The sequence below is a fragment of the Branchiostoma lanceolatum genome, chromosome 1 (genome assembly GCF_035083965.1).
Source record: "Branchiostoma lanceolatum isolate klBraLanc5 chromosome 1, klBraLanc5.hap2, whole genome shotgun sequence".
Taxonomy (NCBI): Eukaryota; Metazoa; Chordata; class Leptocardii; order Amphioxiformes; family Branchiostomatidae; genus Branchiostoma; species Branchiostoma lanceolatum.
Window position 1 is genome coordinate 38,501,018 of NC_089722.1, and position 15,538 is coordinate 38,516,555.

At 40.9% G+C, this 15,538-nt stretch overlaps 1 protein-coding gene across 1 annotated transcript in view; it reads right to left on the reverse strand.

Annotated features, from left to right (window-relative positions):
- LOC136422091 (2-oxoisovalerate dehydrogenase subunit beta, mitochondrial-like) overlaps nt 1–14,664 on the reverse strand; it is a 28,923-nt gene extending 14,259 nt beyond the window's left edge. The window contains exons 1-5 of the mRNA XM_066409743.1: nt 14,482–14,664; nt 13,549–13,626; nt 12,052–12,120; nt 6,635–6,768; nt 4,497–4,652 (exon numbers count right to left, since the gene is read on the reverse strand). Of these exons, the coding sequence (XP_066265840.1) occupies nt 4,497–4,652; nt 6,635–6,768; nt 12,052–12,120; nt 13,549–13,626; nt 14,482–14,632 (588 nt within the window). The 5' untranslated portion in view covers nt 14,633–14,664. The remainder of the gene's footprint in view (nt 1–4,496; nt 4,653–6,634; nt 6,769–12,051; nt 12,121–13,548; nt 13,627–14,481) is intronic.
- Between the last annotated feature and the right edge of the window lie 874 nt (nt 14,665–15,538).

Genomic DNA, 15,538 nt, shown 5'->3' on the forward strand with positions numbered 1-15,538 from the left:
TATAGCACGGGTACAAAACATGACATATCGAAACCTGGCAGGCACACACAGAAAAGCACTTTTTAATTTTTTTTTCTTTTATTCAAATATATAAAACCTGTACATCAATGATATAGGATACATACATGTAATATATAGCACGGGTACAAAACATGACATATCACAACCTGCCAGGCACACACAGGAAAACACTTTTTAAATCATTTTTTTCTTTTATTCAAATATATAAAACCTGTACAATCAATGACATAGGATACATATATAGCACAGGTACAAACATGACATATCAAAACCTGCCAGGCACACACAGGAAAACACTTTTTAAATCATTTTTTTCTTTTATTCAAATATATAAAACCTGCACATCAATGACATAGGATACATACATGTAATATATAGCACGGGTACAAAACATGACATATCACAACCTGCCAGGCACACACAGGAAAACACTTTTTAAATCATTTTTTTCTTTTATTCAAATATATAAAACCTGTACAATCAATGACATAGGATACATATATAGCACAGGTACAAACATGACATATCACAACCTGGCATGCACACACAGGAAAGCACTTTTTTTACTTTATTCAAATATATCAAACCTGCACATCAATGACGCATTTGGTGTCTGTCAGACACTTTCTTCAGAGCTTCTGACTGGAGTACTGCTTCTCGCTGCTATAAGTAGCCAATGTAGGTGGCGCTTTTGCGGTGAGAACGCAATCCCAAACGTGGCTGAGCTTGTATCCCCTCTCATGATCCCTCCCCCCTTATATTGCAGCGAGAAGCAGTACGTACTCCAGGCAGAAGCTCTGAAGAAGGTGTCTGACAGACACCAAAACGTCAGCAGGTGAGATTCCTGGTTGTGTTAAAAAGAAACTCCAAATATCCTATGTTCTACCAACTTGATGAAATTATTTTCGGAAGTATATGCATTTGGACCAATTTTGAAATCTTTGGTATGAGCGATGGTCGGGGTCAAACCCATAGACTTCTCCACAACAACCCTCTAGCTAACAACAAGGGCACTGAATCTACACATTGGTAGTCCTGCCATGCGGCACATCATTAGGAGCTGTGCATGTTTCCACCATCTTTGAACTTAGCAGCAGTGAAGGCTTTGAAGTTCCTCACCAAAGTCAGCATTGCCTTTCGCACAGGTCAGTTCTGTCGCAAAGGGATTCGTTATTTCTGAAGATGTTACGGACGACCGAGCTGGAAAGTCAATTCTCTAGAAAATACTTCTAGCATTCTGATAGTCTCTTTCTGAAGTACATGTGGGAAGTACTGTAATTCGTGAAATTTACCTTTTAAAAAAAATGAAGGCTCAGAATTATGCGCCATTCATAATGCATTACCCTCCCACCATGCAGACACTAAAATACTGCTAAAGTGTACAAGTATGTCCTTGCCCTTGGACAAGTAAAAGTCACTGAACTCCACCAAAATCTAATAATAGCCACTCCGTACATTTTGTGAACCGTGGGAACGCAACAAATAACTGCATGTAAATAAACATTTCCGGTGCTGGTGTTGCCACAACTTTATTTCGTATTTGTTTTGTTTTGTTTGTTCGCATAACTGGTAGACCACCTTAAGGCATAACACACCAGTTTTGTACTGTGAGGACAAGCAGCGCAAGACCATATCACGTTCGATTCACTCTCACTTGGTAGGACAAGTACTCTCATTGATAAGTGTGGTGGGTTCTTTAACATTCTTAAGGTGGCTCTCCTCAAACACTGAACCTCTGGCTTCACGTCTCACCAGAAATGATGTCCCTAACCGAAGCTACATTAAATTTTGTAGATACTAGGTACATGTACTCATTTTCACTTGAGTCGAATGAGGAAATATCCCGATGGCACAACATTGGGACCTGCTATAGGGATTGTGAAGTTGAGCCCAGGCCTAGAGTTCACCAACCTTCGGGCCACACCAATTTAATTTCTTGGTTAACAGATTTTTATTTTTTATTTTAGCACAAAAAAAATTATGAAAATCTAGCATTTGTTTAAAAATTCTGTTAACCAATAAATTAAATTTGTGTGGCCTTAATTTATCTTTTTGAATTTCTCAATCCGAGAACCAACAGATTACAAAACAAAAATTTATTTGTTCGTTCAGACACATGTAGTGCCTAGTGGCACACAGGGCCGCAAGTTTCCTTGCTGTTTCTGTAGTAGGGTACATTTCTACAGGGAGTGGCTGCTAGCCCTTCCCCTTTGTAACGTGCCCAAGGCACCTCCTTGAATGCAGGACCCCCATTTTACGTCGCTTCTGCAGCCCCAACCGAGATGTCCTGACTCAGGATTTCAACCATTGTCTCCCAGTTACCAACTTATTGGAACTAGGAGCTCAACCGTGAGGCTGCTACCAGTTGAGCTATAGAGACATTGTTCACATTATACAAAAGTTACTGAAGCAACTAGTATAAAGTTGTTCCAAACTTATGCAGTTGCTTGAGTAACGTTTGTATTGAGTATCTCAGTACCTGGATGTCTAACCTTCATTGATGTAAAACACACTGTGCATGTTTCCTGAGATACACTAACAAACATGTACAACACACAATACATCTCTATACTTCAAAGCCACACTGTATACATTAAGGTTCAAGTTCTTTCTCCTCCATAGCAACGGAACTGAATGAGGATATCTAGCCACCACGGCCCGAAATGCAAACGTAATTGGGAACCACACAGTGGTATTGTTTTCAAATCCACCAATGACGCACGTGGGGCATAATTCAATCAGGAAGACTGGAAGGCAATGCCAAACTAATTTGGCTGTTCTCAGACTTCGAAAAAATAACACTAAGCTGGAATTAGATCAACATGACAAAAGAGTTTGAGGGTAAGGTTTATGACTTGGTGCATCAACTTTTGGGAAGCAAGAATATTCAGAGTTAACCTTCAAGCTGCTAAGGTTTGGTACCAAATTTGTATCAGTTACCGGGTTAGGCAGCTGGGTTGATTAACTTGTTTTCAAGCACTATATGCTTTCATCTTTCTTTGTTTGTATTGCATACCCAGGCAATCGTCTTATGGCGTAACACACCAGGTTTGTACTGAACAGTACAAGCTGCTTATCTGGACGGATTGATTTGATCCACTCACACTGGGAAGGACCTTAATCTTTTCGATAAGAGTGGTGGGTTCTTTTCCGTGCTTGAGGTGTGGCTCTCCTCAAACACACCTCTATTTAACGTCCTATCCGAGGGACGTCCCTAACTGAAGCTAGGTACTCATTTTCACCTAAGGACACAACGTCTATGGGGCATGTAAGGAGATTCAAACCCAGGACACCCTGCCATTATGCCACATCGACTTCACTCTTTGTATCCTCTTTCTTGTTTTCACTTCAGAATGCCTGCGAACCTAGGAACTGCACTAGTGTGGCCTAACGACGTTAAATGGACAAACAATCCCTTGTATTTCCTGTAGGGTGACACACACGTAAGAGGCTGTCCTTACGGGGTGTGGGAAAACCACACCTGTCGTAAGGGGATTATAGCGCCGGGGCAAACTGACGTCAGAGAATTACGAACATGTGGAAACCATGGGGGAAAATACGCACGTTCTTCGAAACATCCGATGTTACATTGTAGCGTTGACTGTATACATATTGTACTAAACTATGTATATTCAAACAAGTGACGAGAACTTGTTTAAATTATGGAGAAGGAAGTTATGTTTTGTACAGTAACTGATATGAATGAAGTACAATGTACATGTAGGCCATACCAGTGTACCTAATATTATTCATTTCTTTTCATTCATTCCTCTATCTTCATACATCTAATTTCATTCAAACCATTCACTCAATCGCCAAAAATAGTTACTCAAGCAACTGGATAATATTTTGAAACAGACGTTTCAGACAGTAGCGCACTACCCACCACCCCCCATCCCCGGACAAACAACATTTAGTTACTGTACTAGAACAACAGTACTGTAGCTAATTGAACTATTAGCATACAACCTTGTCTTGAATTAACCTTCTTTTGAAGACTACGTCAAGACATCATAAATTGTCTTAACCTCATTTAACATATCTATTCAAAGTTTTGGAATAAAACCTAGTTTCCCAGTTCTATCTTTAGTCACTGACGAAAGACAGCGGATGCTGTATGAAACGTCTGACTGTTTCAAAATTTTGTCCAGTTGCTTGAGTAACTATTTTGGGCCTATCTTACTACCTGGATGTTTAACCTTCATCAACACATTCACTCAATCCAGTCATTCATCCATCCATACATGTATGCAATCATTCATTTATTTTCATTCATTCTTTCAATTAAAAATTCATTCACTTCATCATCATCGCCGCTTTCTTCTGTCAACGATGCGGGCCACCACTGCTTTCAATTCACTTAATATATATTCAATCATCCATTGACCCATCAATCTATCCATTTATGCATTCATCAAGCATCCACCCACCCACCTATCCATTCCTTTCTGTATCTGTATCATTCTGTATCTCACCTTTATACCAGGCACATGAGCGAAGAAGGCCTCCGGGCTCTGTGAGTGGTACAGCGCTCCGTGTCCGACAGCTCCGCACGGGGCTCGCATCGTCAGCCGGCCGCAGTCAAACAGGTTCCCCGACCGGTACCGATACTTGGCCGCCTCGTTCACAATCTAAAGAACACAGAAATAGACATGTTAGTCCTTAACATTGCACACCCCAGTTCTACCGCGACCGGAGTCCGTGGTAGTGCGCGACAAAAAAGTGACGCAAGGGTTTCGAGGGTCTGAGTTAACATTTTCAACAAAAAGCATTTCAGAGGGTCTAGATTTCAAATTGACCGGGGGAACATGCCCAGACCCCATACAATCCTTTGGCGCTCGATTTGGTGAACATTTGGTCATCAATATCTCGCCCACCGTGCGAAATTTCCTGCCACCGCCTTTGCCTGGAAGGGACGGTACCTAGACTTGAGGGCGTGCAGCCTCCAATTGAAACCCCAAATAAACTGGGGTGCACCCCCTTTATTACTGTGGTGGCATCGGTAGCATTATGGCAGGGTGTTTGGCCCAGCTGCAGAGGTCCTGGGTTCGAATCTCTTGACAAGCTGCGATGATGTGCCCTTGGGAACCCTCGAAATTAAAGGCATGAATTTCCTCCCTTCACCCAGCTGAAAATTGGGTGCCTAGTTTCAGTTCGGGACTACCCTGGGATAGGACATTAAAAGGAGGTACTGTGTTTGAGGAGAGCCACACCAGGAGCATGTAAAAACCCACCAATTGGTTGCCTCCAAACCGTATGAGTCACCATGGCAAGAACCTTAGGTCTAAACACCAGATAACGCAGTTCAAATGTAGGACCACTGTCTAGATATCGTAAGACTGCACTACCTTACCTAATTGTATTCAATGACAAAGTGTTGGCGCAGCAAAAAAGCACGTAAACGAGTACGCATATATTTCAAATTGAGTATTGTAAGTATGAAATGTTTATACATGTAGTACATATCTTTAATGCTGTTAGACTATTTTTATAATTATGTAAATCATACTTCACTTCAGCCAATGTAGGCTGCTATGTATGTTTTGTCTTGGGACGTAAATAAACCATTCATTCATTCACCACATTTATTGAAAAGAGTTGGGGCCCTTCCCAGTGTGAGTATAACCTTACAGTTACAGTCCAATGGCCGCAACTGGGGCAATTTCTGTTGTATCAAGGTCACTAGAGTGCTGAATACAGGCTGCCATTACAGACGCTTGCAACTGCACCAACTGTAAGCTCCTTGTAATTCAGCCCTTAGCTGGAAGGAGAGAGTAGTCGGCCCACCCAATAACAGTAAATCTTGAAATGCTCCAAGGCCTAGCAAAGAAATGTTGTGTTTTCGGTTCCCCAACCAACCATAGCAAAACCTGCTGAACCTAGCCTTTTTTGGGGTCGGCCACTGGCAAGATACATAAAATTTTTGATCTGAAATAAGAATGGTGAAAATTCAAAACAGAATCCAACAAGTCTTGCATTTTGTTCTTGCTGACCTCCAGGCTGTATTTTAGTTAATGTCGGAATGTGTAGTTAACAGTGTACTTCTTTGTTCAGTTTATTGATATACACAAGTACATGTACCCTATATACAATTGCAAGTATGTACAATATTTTGTCCAAATACAACATGGTGTTTAAAGTACCAGTATGACTGTATCTTAATGAATTCCAGTTCAATGTTAAACTGTATTCATGCAGTCAAAATCTAAAAAAAAAAGACAATGCTTACCTACATGTACCCTCTCAAATTTCTTTGGCAGTTACCATAAGGCCACACCAATTTAATTTCTTGGTTAACAGATTTTTAAGAAAATTTTTTAGCAAGAGGAACTCATTAAAACAGAAGGCTGGGGTGAAAACTTGCACCTGACCCTGTTCACTCCCTGAAACTGTGTGCACCAAAGTTCAAACTTTCCTCTGAGATTCTGTTTTCATGTTAATTTTCCAATATAGCATTTTTTCAAAAAATCTGTTAACAAAGAAATTCAAATGGTGTGGCCTAAACAAGACATTGCGTTGATTTATTTTCAGTCAATATTTGTTCTCAAAATGTTTGTTCTCAGTAAACTGAGCGGAGGAACTTTTCGCTGAGTTACGCTTTTCGCTGAGTTACCTGATCGAACGCAGGGTAGATGTAGTCGGCGAACTGTATCTCGGCGATGGCCGTAGCGCCCATCACCGCCATGCCGATGCCAAACCCAGCGATGCCCTGTTCGCACAGCGGGGTGTTGAACACTCTGTCTTTGCCTGGCAAAAAAATGGGAATCAATCAATCAATCAATCAATCAATATAGTATCAATCAATCATCAATCAATCATCATAAAACCATCAATATCCAATCAAATATCACTTTAACAAAATAAAGCAAATATCATTCGATAACTAATCAATATTCAATCAAATAACCAATCAATCTTTATCAAAATCTAACTGGCTGTAATATGCCGGAGTATAAATATGTTGAGTTCTAAATGAAATTCAGATAAAATTCCTTCTATTCTAAGAAAGAACTTCCTTTAACTTTCCAACAAACAAATTAAAGATATTAAACTGCAGAGCAGTAATGCTCTTACATTCTTAAGCAGAGCTTGAAATACTTTTTCTGTTGCAGCGTTCGAAATACCCGTCTGCAATCTGCAAATTGCATAAAGATTTTCAAGATTGCAGAAGAAAAATTAAACAATCTGCAATTTTGCAGAAGAAAAAAAATCAGACTCGGGAATCAATGGCTCCCAATTCAGGAGATTAAGTACACTTACTAGTACTAAGCAAACTAGCGGCGCTGTAAATAAACTGCAGCCCACAGCGCCGCGCAAGATGGCGGCGTTTCGGTGCGTTCCGACTGCCTGGTGCTACTTGAGGTCAGTTTTTTTCGGGGGGTTTCGACACTTTCCGTGATAACTTCGGGGACGAATCATGTGAGAAAATGTCAAATTCGTGCATTTCCGTCAACCCTCGCAAATCTCCGCGGTCACGATCTCGGGGTCGGCAAAAGTCGGGAAAACAATTCCCGGATGTTTCCAGAGTGAGTATGTCGCAAGCATGCGATTTCGTCAGAGCCGAAACTCGGGGCATGGGCGCGATGACAGAAGGAACGAAACGGTGGCCACTACATTACCCCGTGGTCCTTGACATTACCCCGTGGTCCTTGAAGTCCAGATGGCAGCGATGAAGTTGAGAACTACTCGGATAGATATTGAGCACCGCCTTGTGAGAAAAGGCGGAACATTTTCTCCTGTGCCGACACAGTGGGGAGGGGGGCACCCACGTGAAAAACTAACATCGCCGAGCCGTCTCTGGAGTCTTCCCGAATGTCCGAAGTCGGAGTCCGATGTTTGAAACCGATATCAATGTTTCAGATTTATACAAAAAACTACACAGAGGCCAAGGTTTGCGCAAAGGCATTTTATTTTGAATTTTACATTTTTTTCTCGGTTTTTGTCATGTTTTCTGTGGGCCGTGGCTGTGTCACAGGTCGTGCGATCTTATTTATTAATAGCATCAGAACACGCATTTTTAGCAAGAATATAATTCCCTTGTCCTCCTTATCAGGCAGGCTGTTGAATTTGTTTTTAATTTTGATACACATACTGAAATGATCAAACGAATATTTGATTTGATTGATATTGAATAAATATACTTTTGCTGTTGCAATTTTCGCTATTAATTTGAATATTTTTCACACACATGCATGTTATTCCTCTTAAAAACTTTGCTAGTGATAATCAAAGATAGAGTGAGAGAATAAAGAATTACAGCAATGTTGCAAAGCTCTAGATGTAATGTAAGTAAGTAGACATTATTAAGTTGAGAAGGTTGTAGTATGGAGGCATGTGTATTTGCAGAAAATATTTTCAAATTGCAGAAAAAAATTGTGACATTCTGCAATATTGCAGAACACTGAAAAAAAGTATTTCTACCACTGTGTTGTATCTATTCTGCAAGTAAGTACCCACTTGCCACTGTCCCTGCCATATGATAATATTATCATGCCATGAATGCCAACTCAGACAGATGAAGTCTTCACTATCTTCTATCATAGCATATTGTAATACTAACAGCTACTAGAAAAAGATGTTCTATACTGCTGCATAGCTAAATCATTGTTCATATTCAAAACATCATTTTTTCTTGCCTGCAAAATTGCAAGTTGTTTACATTATTTCCACCAATCTACATAATTTTTTTGGCAAAATGTAGGTTGATATTTGAAGCTCTATAAAGTCAAGACCAACATGTTGCCAGTAATTTGCCATTAGAAAAATATTGTAGATCTTGAAATGTTCACTGTGGTTATATTTGCATAATTTTTGCAGTGACCTCTCACTGCTTCACTACTGTAGGACAAAAATGTTTCAAAAGCAAACTTAAAACATTGCAAAAACCTCCTTTCGCCTTCTAGTTAAACCCCAAATTAAATTCCCCGAAAAAAGTGGTTAACTCTCTGGAATGCACGAAATTGCGCTAGGAAATTGTGCCAACCAATTTTCCCTTGCGGTCACACTAAGGTGCGACACATGGGTAAAATACGTGACCTCGGTAAACAAAATGGCAGTACCCCAAATGTCACATTCTTAGTTTTGCCCCCGAATCAGATACACTATAACTTTATTTCAGATGCTAGTGTTGCCACTGATCATGAATAGAAACCAATGTACAAGAGATTTGTAGTGATTGTGCTGTTTTGTGGCCGTTAACACCATTTTGCAGGCGACAGATTGGCGCTGGTTTGCGCCACTTTGCTTTGCGAATGCTTTTCGTTGTTTGACACAATTTGCCACAGCCCAGTATGTCCCCGTGGCGAAAGCAGTTATGAAACCCCGCTGTTTTGCCATCTGGATCAAATTCCATGGATCCTAGGGCCCGAGTTTGATCCTAGAGGTCGATTCTAGCTCGGACATGATGATAGGGATTGCATTCGGCATTTCGGATGGTGACGTAAAGCCGGCGGCCCCGTGTATGAGGGAGCTTCAGGTATAAGCCTCAAGCGTCAAACCTCTGCACGTAAAAAGAACCCAACACACTTATCGAGAAGAGTATGGGGTGACCCGGTGTGCGTGGCCAAGAACGCGAGCTGTAGCGAAGCCGCATTGCACTACTAGCTGATGAAAAAGCGTCATGCTTCGTCCTCAGTCTGAGGTTCAACCGCTTTACCTTTACCTCGGCAGCGAGAAGAATTACAGTGTCAGTGTCTGCTTGGCAGGTGGGTGTGTACAAGATCTACGCTGGCATTTGGATATGAAACCAAGTGAGCTCCTGTGAAGCCATGTAAAGCCAAACCAATTCAACTTCTTGGTTTTCGGAATTTAAAAGAATGATGCAAAATTGGAATGAAAATAGAGGCCTGGGAGGGAAACTAATTGAATCTGACTTTATTCACTCCCTGAAACTGTGGACACAACAAAGGAGGGGGTACCAGTATAACACCGTTTTTCTTCATGGACCAGTCTACAAACAAACAAATGGACCAGAAAAAAATCAGTGGACATGTTTTTGAGCCTGTTAGAAAATGGTTATTGTGCTGTGATAGCTTAGAAAAGGGTGCAATTCTGTCTTTTTGGCACGAAGGTCCATTTTGAGGTTGCTCTATAAAACAGTTAGCCACTAATATAGACTGGAAATAACAATATAATTCCAATATACAATTTGAACATAATTTAAAGCACTCACAGAGACTTGTACCAATGCCTTGCTCTCCAAACAAAATATGATAGTACTTCTGTACTACTAATCAGGCCTATAGGTTCAAGTCCAGACCTGGACCGGATCCTCTTGACCTGAACCTGGACCTGAATTTTCTGTACTGGTAATGGAACCCACCCCTAGTGGCCACCATGGTATAAACCTTGTCCAAGAGTCTCTTTTCATAGCTATTCTTCCAGTTAAGTGTTGTCTTCTTAGTCTAAGTCCGAGAACCAAGAAATAAGATGGTTTGGCCAAACAACAGGTTGTACAGAGATCAGTTTCTGGTCTCAGTACGTGGTCTGTCACTGACGTCACTGCACATTACTGACAGGTTACTGTTACTTAAGACACTTAACTGCTCAGACACAACAGATCTTTCTAGGTTTTTGGACCAGCACTTCAAAGGAGAACAACTATACAGCACATGACTACTGTGTAATGTCTACTATTATAGTAATATCAACATGTTTATGGCAATTTCTCAAGTGATATTACTTCAGCGAAGAAGCGAGAAATTATTTTTCCCAGTTACTGTCCATGTTGCAAATTACCTTCACTACTTCAATTTGTGTTTTTAATTGGCTGTCTAGTCTTGCTAATGACAGAATATCATGATCTTAAGAGTGGAAGGTTAACAAGACATTGCCAAAATCAGGATGAGCTGACTTGAAGCTACATTTTCTTTGTATATGTATATGTAAGCTACGTTTTCTTTGTATATGTATATGTAAGACTGATATGATTATTGGAGTTTTGCTTTTATTTTCTCTTGGAACTTCTGTATCATAATGTTTACCAAGCACAGTATGGGCAAACAAACAATAGAGTTTGAATGTGTTTCGAGTCCTGAACTGATACACGTAGACATTGTCTACATGTGCCTAACTCTGTTCTCTGAACACTGAGATACAAAAGTGCCTAACTCATCAGCACACACTGCCAGTAAACACACAAAGAACTAGCAGGGTTGCTGCCTAACTAGTAGACATTGTCTGCATGTGCCTAACTCTGTTCTCTGAACACTGAGATACAAAAGTGCCTAACTCATCAGCAAACACTGTCAGCTAACACACAAAGAACTAGCAGGGTTGCTGCCTAACTAGTAGACATTGTCTGAATGTGCCTAACTACTAGTCTGTCCTCTGAACACTGAAATACAAAATGCCTAACTCATCAGCATACACTGCCAGTAGACAAACATGCACTGGCAGGGTTGCTGCCTAACTGATTCAACTCCTAGCAACTTTCGCCTACACTTAAAAGCAGATTTGAATATATCTTTAGATTTGACAACTCTCACAGTGCAAAAATAGGAAAGGCCTCAGAAAATTTATGTTGTGGTTCTGATTACATCAAACTGTTCGAAAGCCCTAATTTGTTAACAGAGTGTGAAATACAGGAAGTCTGTAGTAAATTTTACCACTCAGATTCAAACTTTTCTTTCCCTTGACAACAGTTCACCCACCCCCAAAAAGTTCGGGTCGTGGGTTTTGGCTAGGGTGGGTCAGGTAACCCCAAAACACAACACAGGCAGTACAGGCAACAATGTCCAAGAAGACGACTCAGGACAAATTAAATCTGGTCTATGTGGACAGGTGGTCACGATAGACAAGATTCCTTAGCTTACATGGCAATGGAAAAAATCACCAAATGTCACATTTTTGGATAGGTGTTCCTTAGGTAGAGGTGATCACTTAAACAGGTTTGATTGTATGACAGGTTCTTCAACATGCCTCTAACATGGGACATCCCACATGAGAGGACCGATCACTAAATTGACCAGTCTATGCCAACAAACAAACAAACAAACAAACAAACAAATAAACAAAATAAACTTCACTCACCATACTTGTCTGCAAGTCCAACAGTACATCTGAAGACTCCACCGAAGGCTACATCCTCTCCAAAAATGACTGCAGTGGAACAATACAACAGTTTCACAATGTCTGTTGCGATTACAAGGCCACACTACTACTAGTATCTTGTTTCCTTCGTTCTCGGATATTTTGAAGTAATCATTCAGCAAAAGGACAACACAAAAACAAAGGACTGGGACTTGGAGGAAAACTGACTACATTTTGCATGCACATGCAGTACACTCTTCCTGAAGCTGTGTGCACCTTGGCAACAGACTTCCCCCTCAGACTAATTCAGCACTAGTTCTAGGTTATGTTTTATTACGCTGCTTTTTAGATTAATTGTATTTACCGACCGTTTGTTATTTGTAGTCTATGTGCTTTGTATTGTCTTGTGTGTGGGCTACGACACCAGCAACAGCTGCCTATAGCCTACGTGTATTGTACTGTTTACAATTTCATTAAATCACAAAATCACTGTTTCTCACAAATCCAGGAAACTGTAAAGTAACTTATCCAAGGTAAGTTACTCAAGCAACTGGACAGATTTTTGAAAATCTATCCAGTTGGTTGAGTACTAGTAACTCACTAACTGTTAGTCTGTTACATGTACCTTGTGTACCTTATTACCTGGAGGTCTAACCTTCATCAATGTATAAAAACTATAAATCAAATCGAAAAACAATCTTGAAATGATGCTGTAGACAAAAAGGAAAGAGTGATCTCAACCCAGTTTTAGATCTCTGGTCAACTTGTGACAGAGAAGACAGATGCTATGTACAGTATATGCAGGTTCACTGTACTGGGGGAAATTCCCCTAGCTGTTTGTGATAAGCACAATGACCAGTAGACCGAAATTTATACTATAGTCCCATCCTAAGGATTGTGGACTGCACCCTTTTCCAGTAGCGCACATATGCATGTCAACACACCCAGGATTCAAACCCACAACATCTAGATCCATGGACTACTAGTACATGCAAACTAGTGCTGCATACCTTAACGTAACATCAGGTACAGGTACCGGTACAGAGGTTTAGGTACAAGTCCGGACCTGCACCTGAACAATCTGAAGTTGTGTTCTTCTGAACTTCTACAATAATGACAGGAACATAAATAAACTGTTTTCAACTTGTCAGTACTAGTATCTTTATTAATATTCAAAGAACATAACTAGGTTTCCTACCCCAAACTCCCTTGGCCTTGCTATCAAAACTCCCGGCCTGCCTGAATGATCTGTTGCATGTTACATGTACTGTTAGTTACGCTGTCTCTAGGTGTCACTTTGGTCACGTTTGGTGTCACATGAGGCCATGAGGTTAGGAGATCAGTCACAAAATAAGCATAGACTTGGCGTAAATTTATATCAGTACAGTAATGGTACTTCATGATCCGGTATTTTGGACCTGTACCTAATCAATTTTAACGTACAGTATGGTACCGGTACGCAGCACTAATGCAAACTAGCATAGAAGAGACACCAACCTGCGGTGGGGTCAGTGGCCAGAGCGACGTCCATGGCACTGTTGATAGACTGGAACAGATTCATCTTTGTCGTCTCACCTGTTAAAAAATCAAATCAAGTTCAGGTTAGGGCTTACAAATTAACTTTTTTTCTGTAACATATTGTCGGGTGACACGTCGTAAACATAGATTACTTCTTCAACGTAATCAGGGAAATCCTCAGCATGCACTTGTCAAAGAATGATTACCACGGATATTGACAGTGAAATGCATAAGGTGAGTAGTACTAGTACAGTCTCCTGGCTCCCAGGAATCGAACCCAGGCCGCCAGCACACAAACCCAACGCACTTACAACTAGGCTAAACGGTTCGGACCAGTTAGACAGGTCAGTAAGTGGTGCTTGAACCACACTGTTACACTACTCCCCTTTTCTATTTTTTAGATTCGTCCTTGAATCTCCAAATTCAATATTATCCCTGTGCGGCACTTTTGGCCACTACTCACAGGAACGGTGGTGTGAGAACCACTGAAACTGAAACACACGAGGCGAGTAGTGCTGTCTCCTGGGAATCAAACCCAGGCCTGCAAGCACACAAAGCCAACGCACTTACCACTAGGCTAAAAGGTCCGGACTGGTTAGACTTGTCAGTAAGTGGTGCTTGAACCACACTGCTATAAGTTAATAGTATAACAAGAACATCCTGTCAATAATGAAAAAAATTCTTATAATTTGACAGGAACATCTTGTCAATCATAGTGCAAATATCTTTATATTTGGCAGGAACATTTGGTCAATAGCCCTGTCCTTCTTATTTGACGTTAGTCTTTTGCACAATGTAGGAACATACATGTACAAATTATTTAGAAACTGTGCCTGACATAATGATTGATGTTTATATCCCCCCTCCCCCTCTAAACACACACACATATGTCCTTCCCCTTTCGTCCCTTACCGAAGTCACTGGGAGCTGTCTCTGGTACATACGATAGCGCTGACGCCATCCTCTTCACCGAAGCAGGACGGCTTCCAATAAAAGACGAGGTTCGGCCACATATCGGCCTGGAAAGACGACCTGATCTCAACAGAGCACCACACACCGCCATCTTGGCACAGTTTATACACACTGCGCATGTGTCGTGACCACAGTTTGACCCCTGTAGAGGGGGCGTAGTCTCAAGGCGGGAAATTCAAATCATCCCGGGCGACAGGTTCTGGTAAAACATCCTTACAACTACTCTCCAAGCAGAGGAGTGAGTCCGGCTGTTTTTTTTAGTTTGGTGAGAAAAAAAAAAAAGACAAAGTGAGCAACCCTTATCACAAATGTGTTGATGAGTGTGGGTGCATGTCTCTGTATGCTGTGCGTGCCTGCGTGTGTTCATGTGTGTGTTTGGGCCCTGTCACACTTGTGCGTATATCCAAGTGCGCATGAGTTCCGCAGTAGCATTTTTTTGGTTTAAGTAAATTTTGCAGGGAGGAAGTTGTTTTCTACTTTGACCCACCGTTGAGCAGTCTAGTTATAAAACCAAAGAAATTACTTCTTCGGCTGCAAATGTGCATGCGTTGGTGTGTGTGTGTGTGCGTTTGTGTATGTGCATGCGTTGGTGTGTGTGCGTGTGTGTTTACGCTTCTGTGTTAACATGTGTTTCCTTTCACTATCCATGCTTCTGTGTATCTTTGTGTGTTTGCTTGCTTTTGTGCTTACAATGGTTGTTTGTGTTTTATTTGTTTGTTTGTTTGTGTATGCAGGTGTAAATGATGATTGTGATGATGAAGCCCCTTGTTGTCTAGAGTTACTAACTATGATTAATTTTTCCCACATACGATCATGTTTTTGTTCTAAAGATTTTCAAGAAGTCGAGATATAGTTTACAAGTTTACGTACATTTCACGACATGTCTTTCGTTTTTGTTATACAGTGTGTTGGTTAAGTTGATCAAGTTGAAAACATTTCAATTCTCTTTATTAAGACATTGAGATAGCATTGGAGGAGACAACACCAACATTGGTTT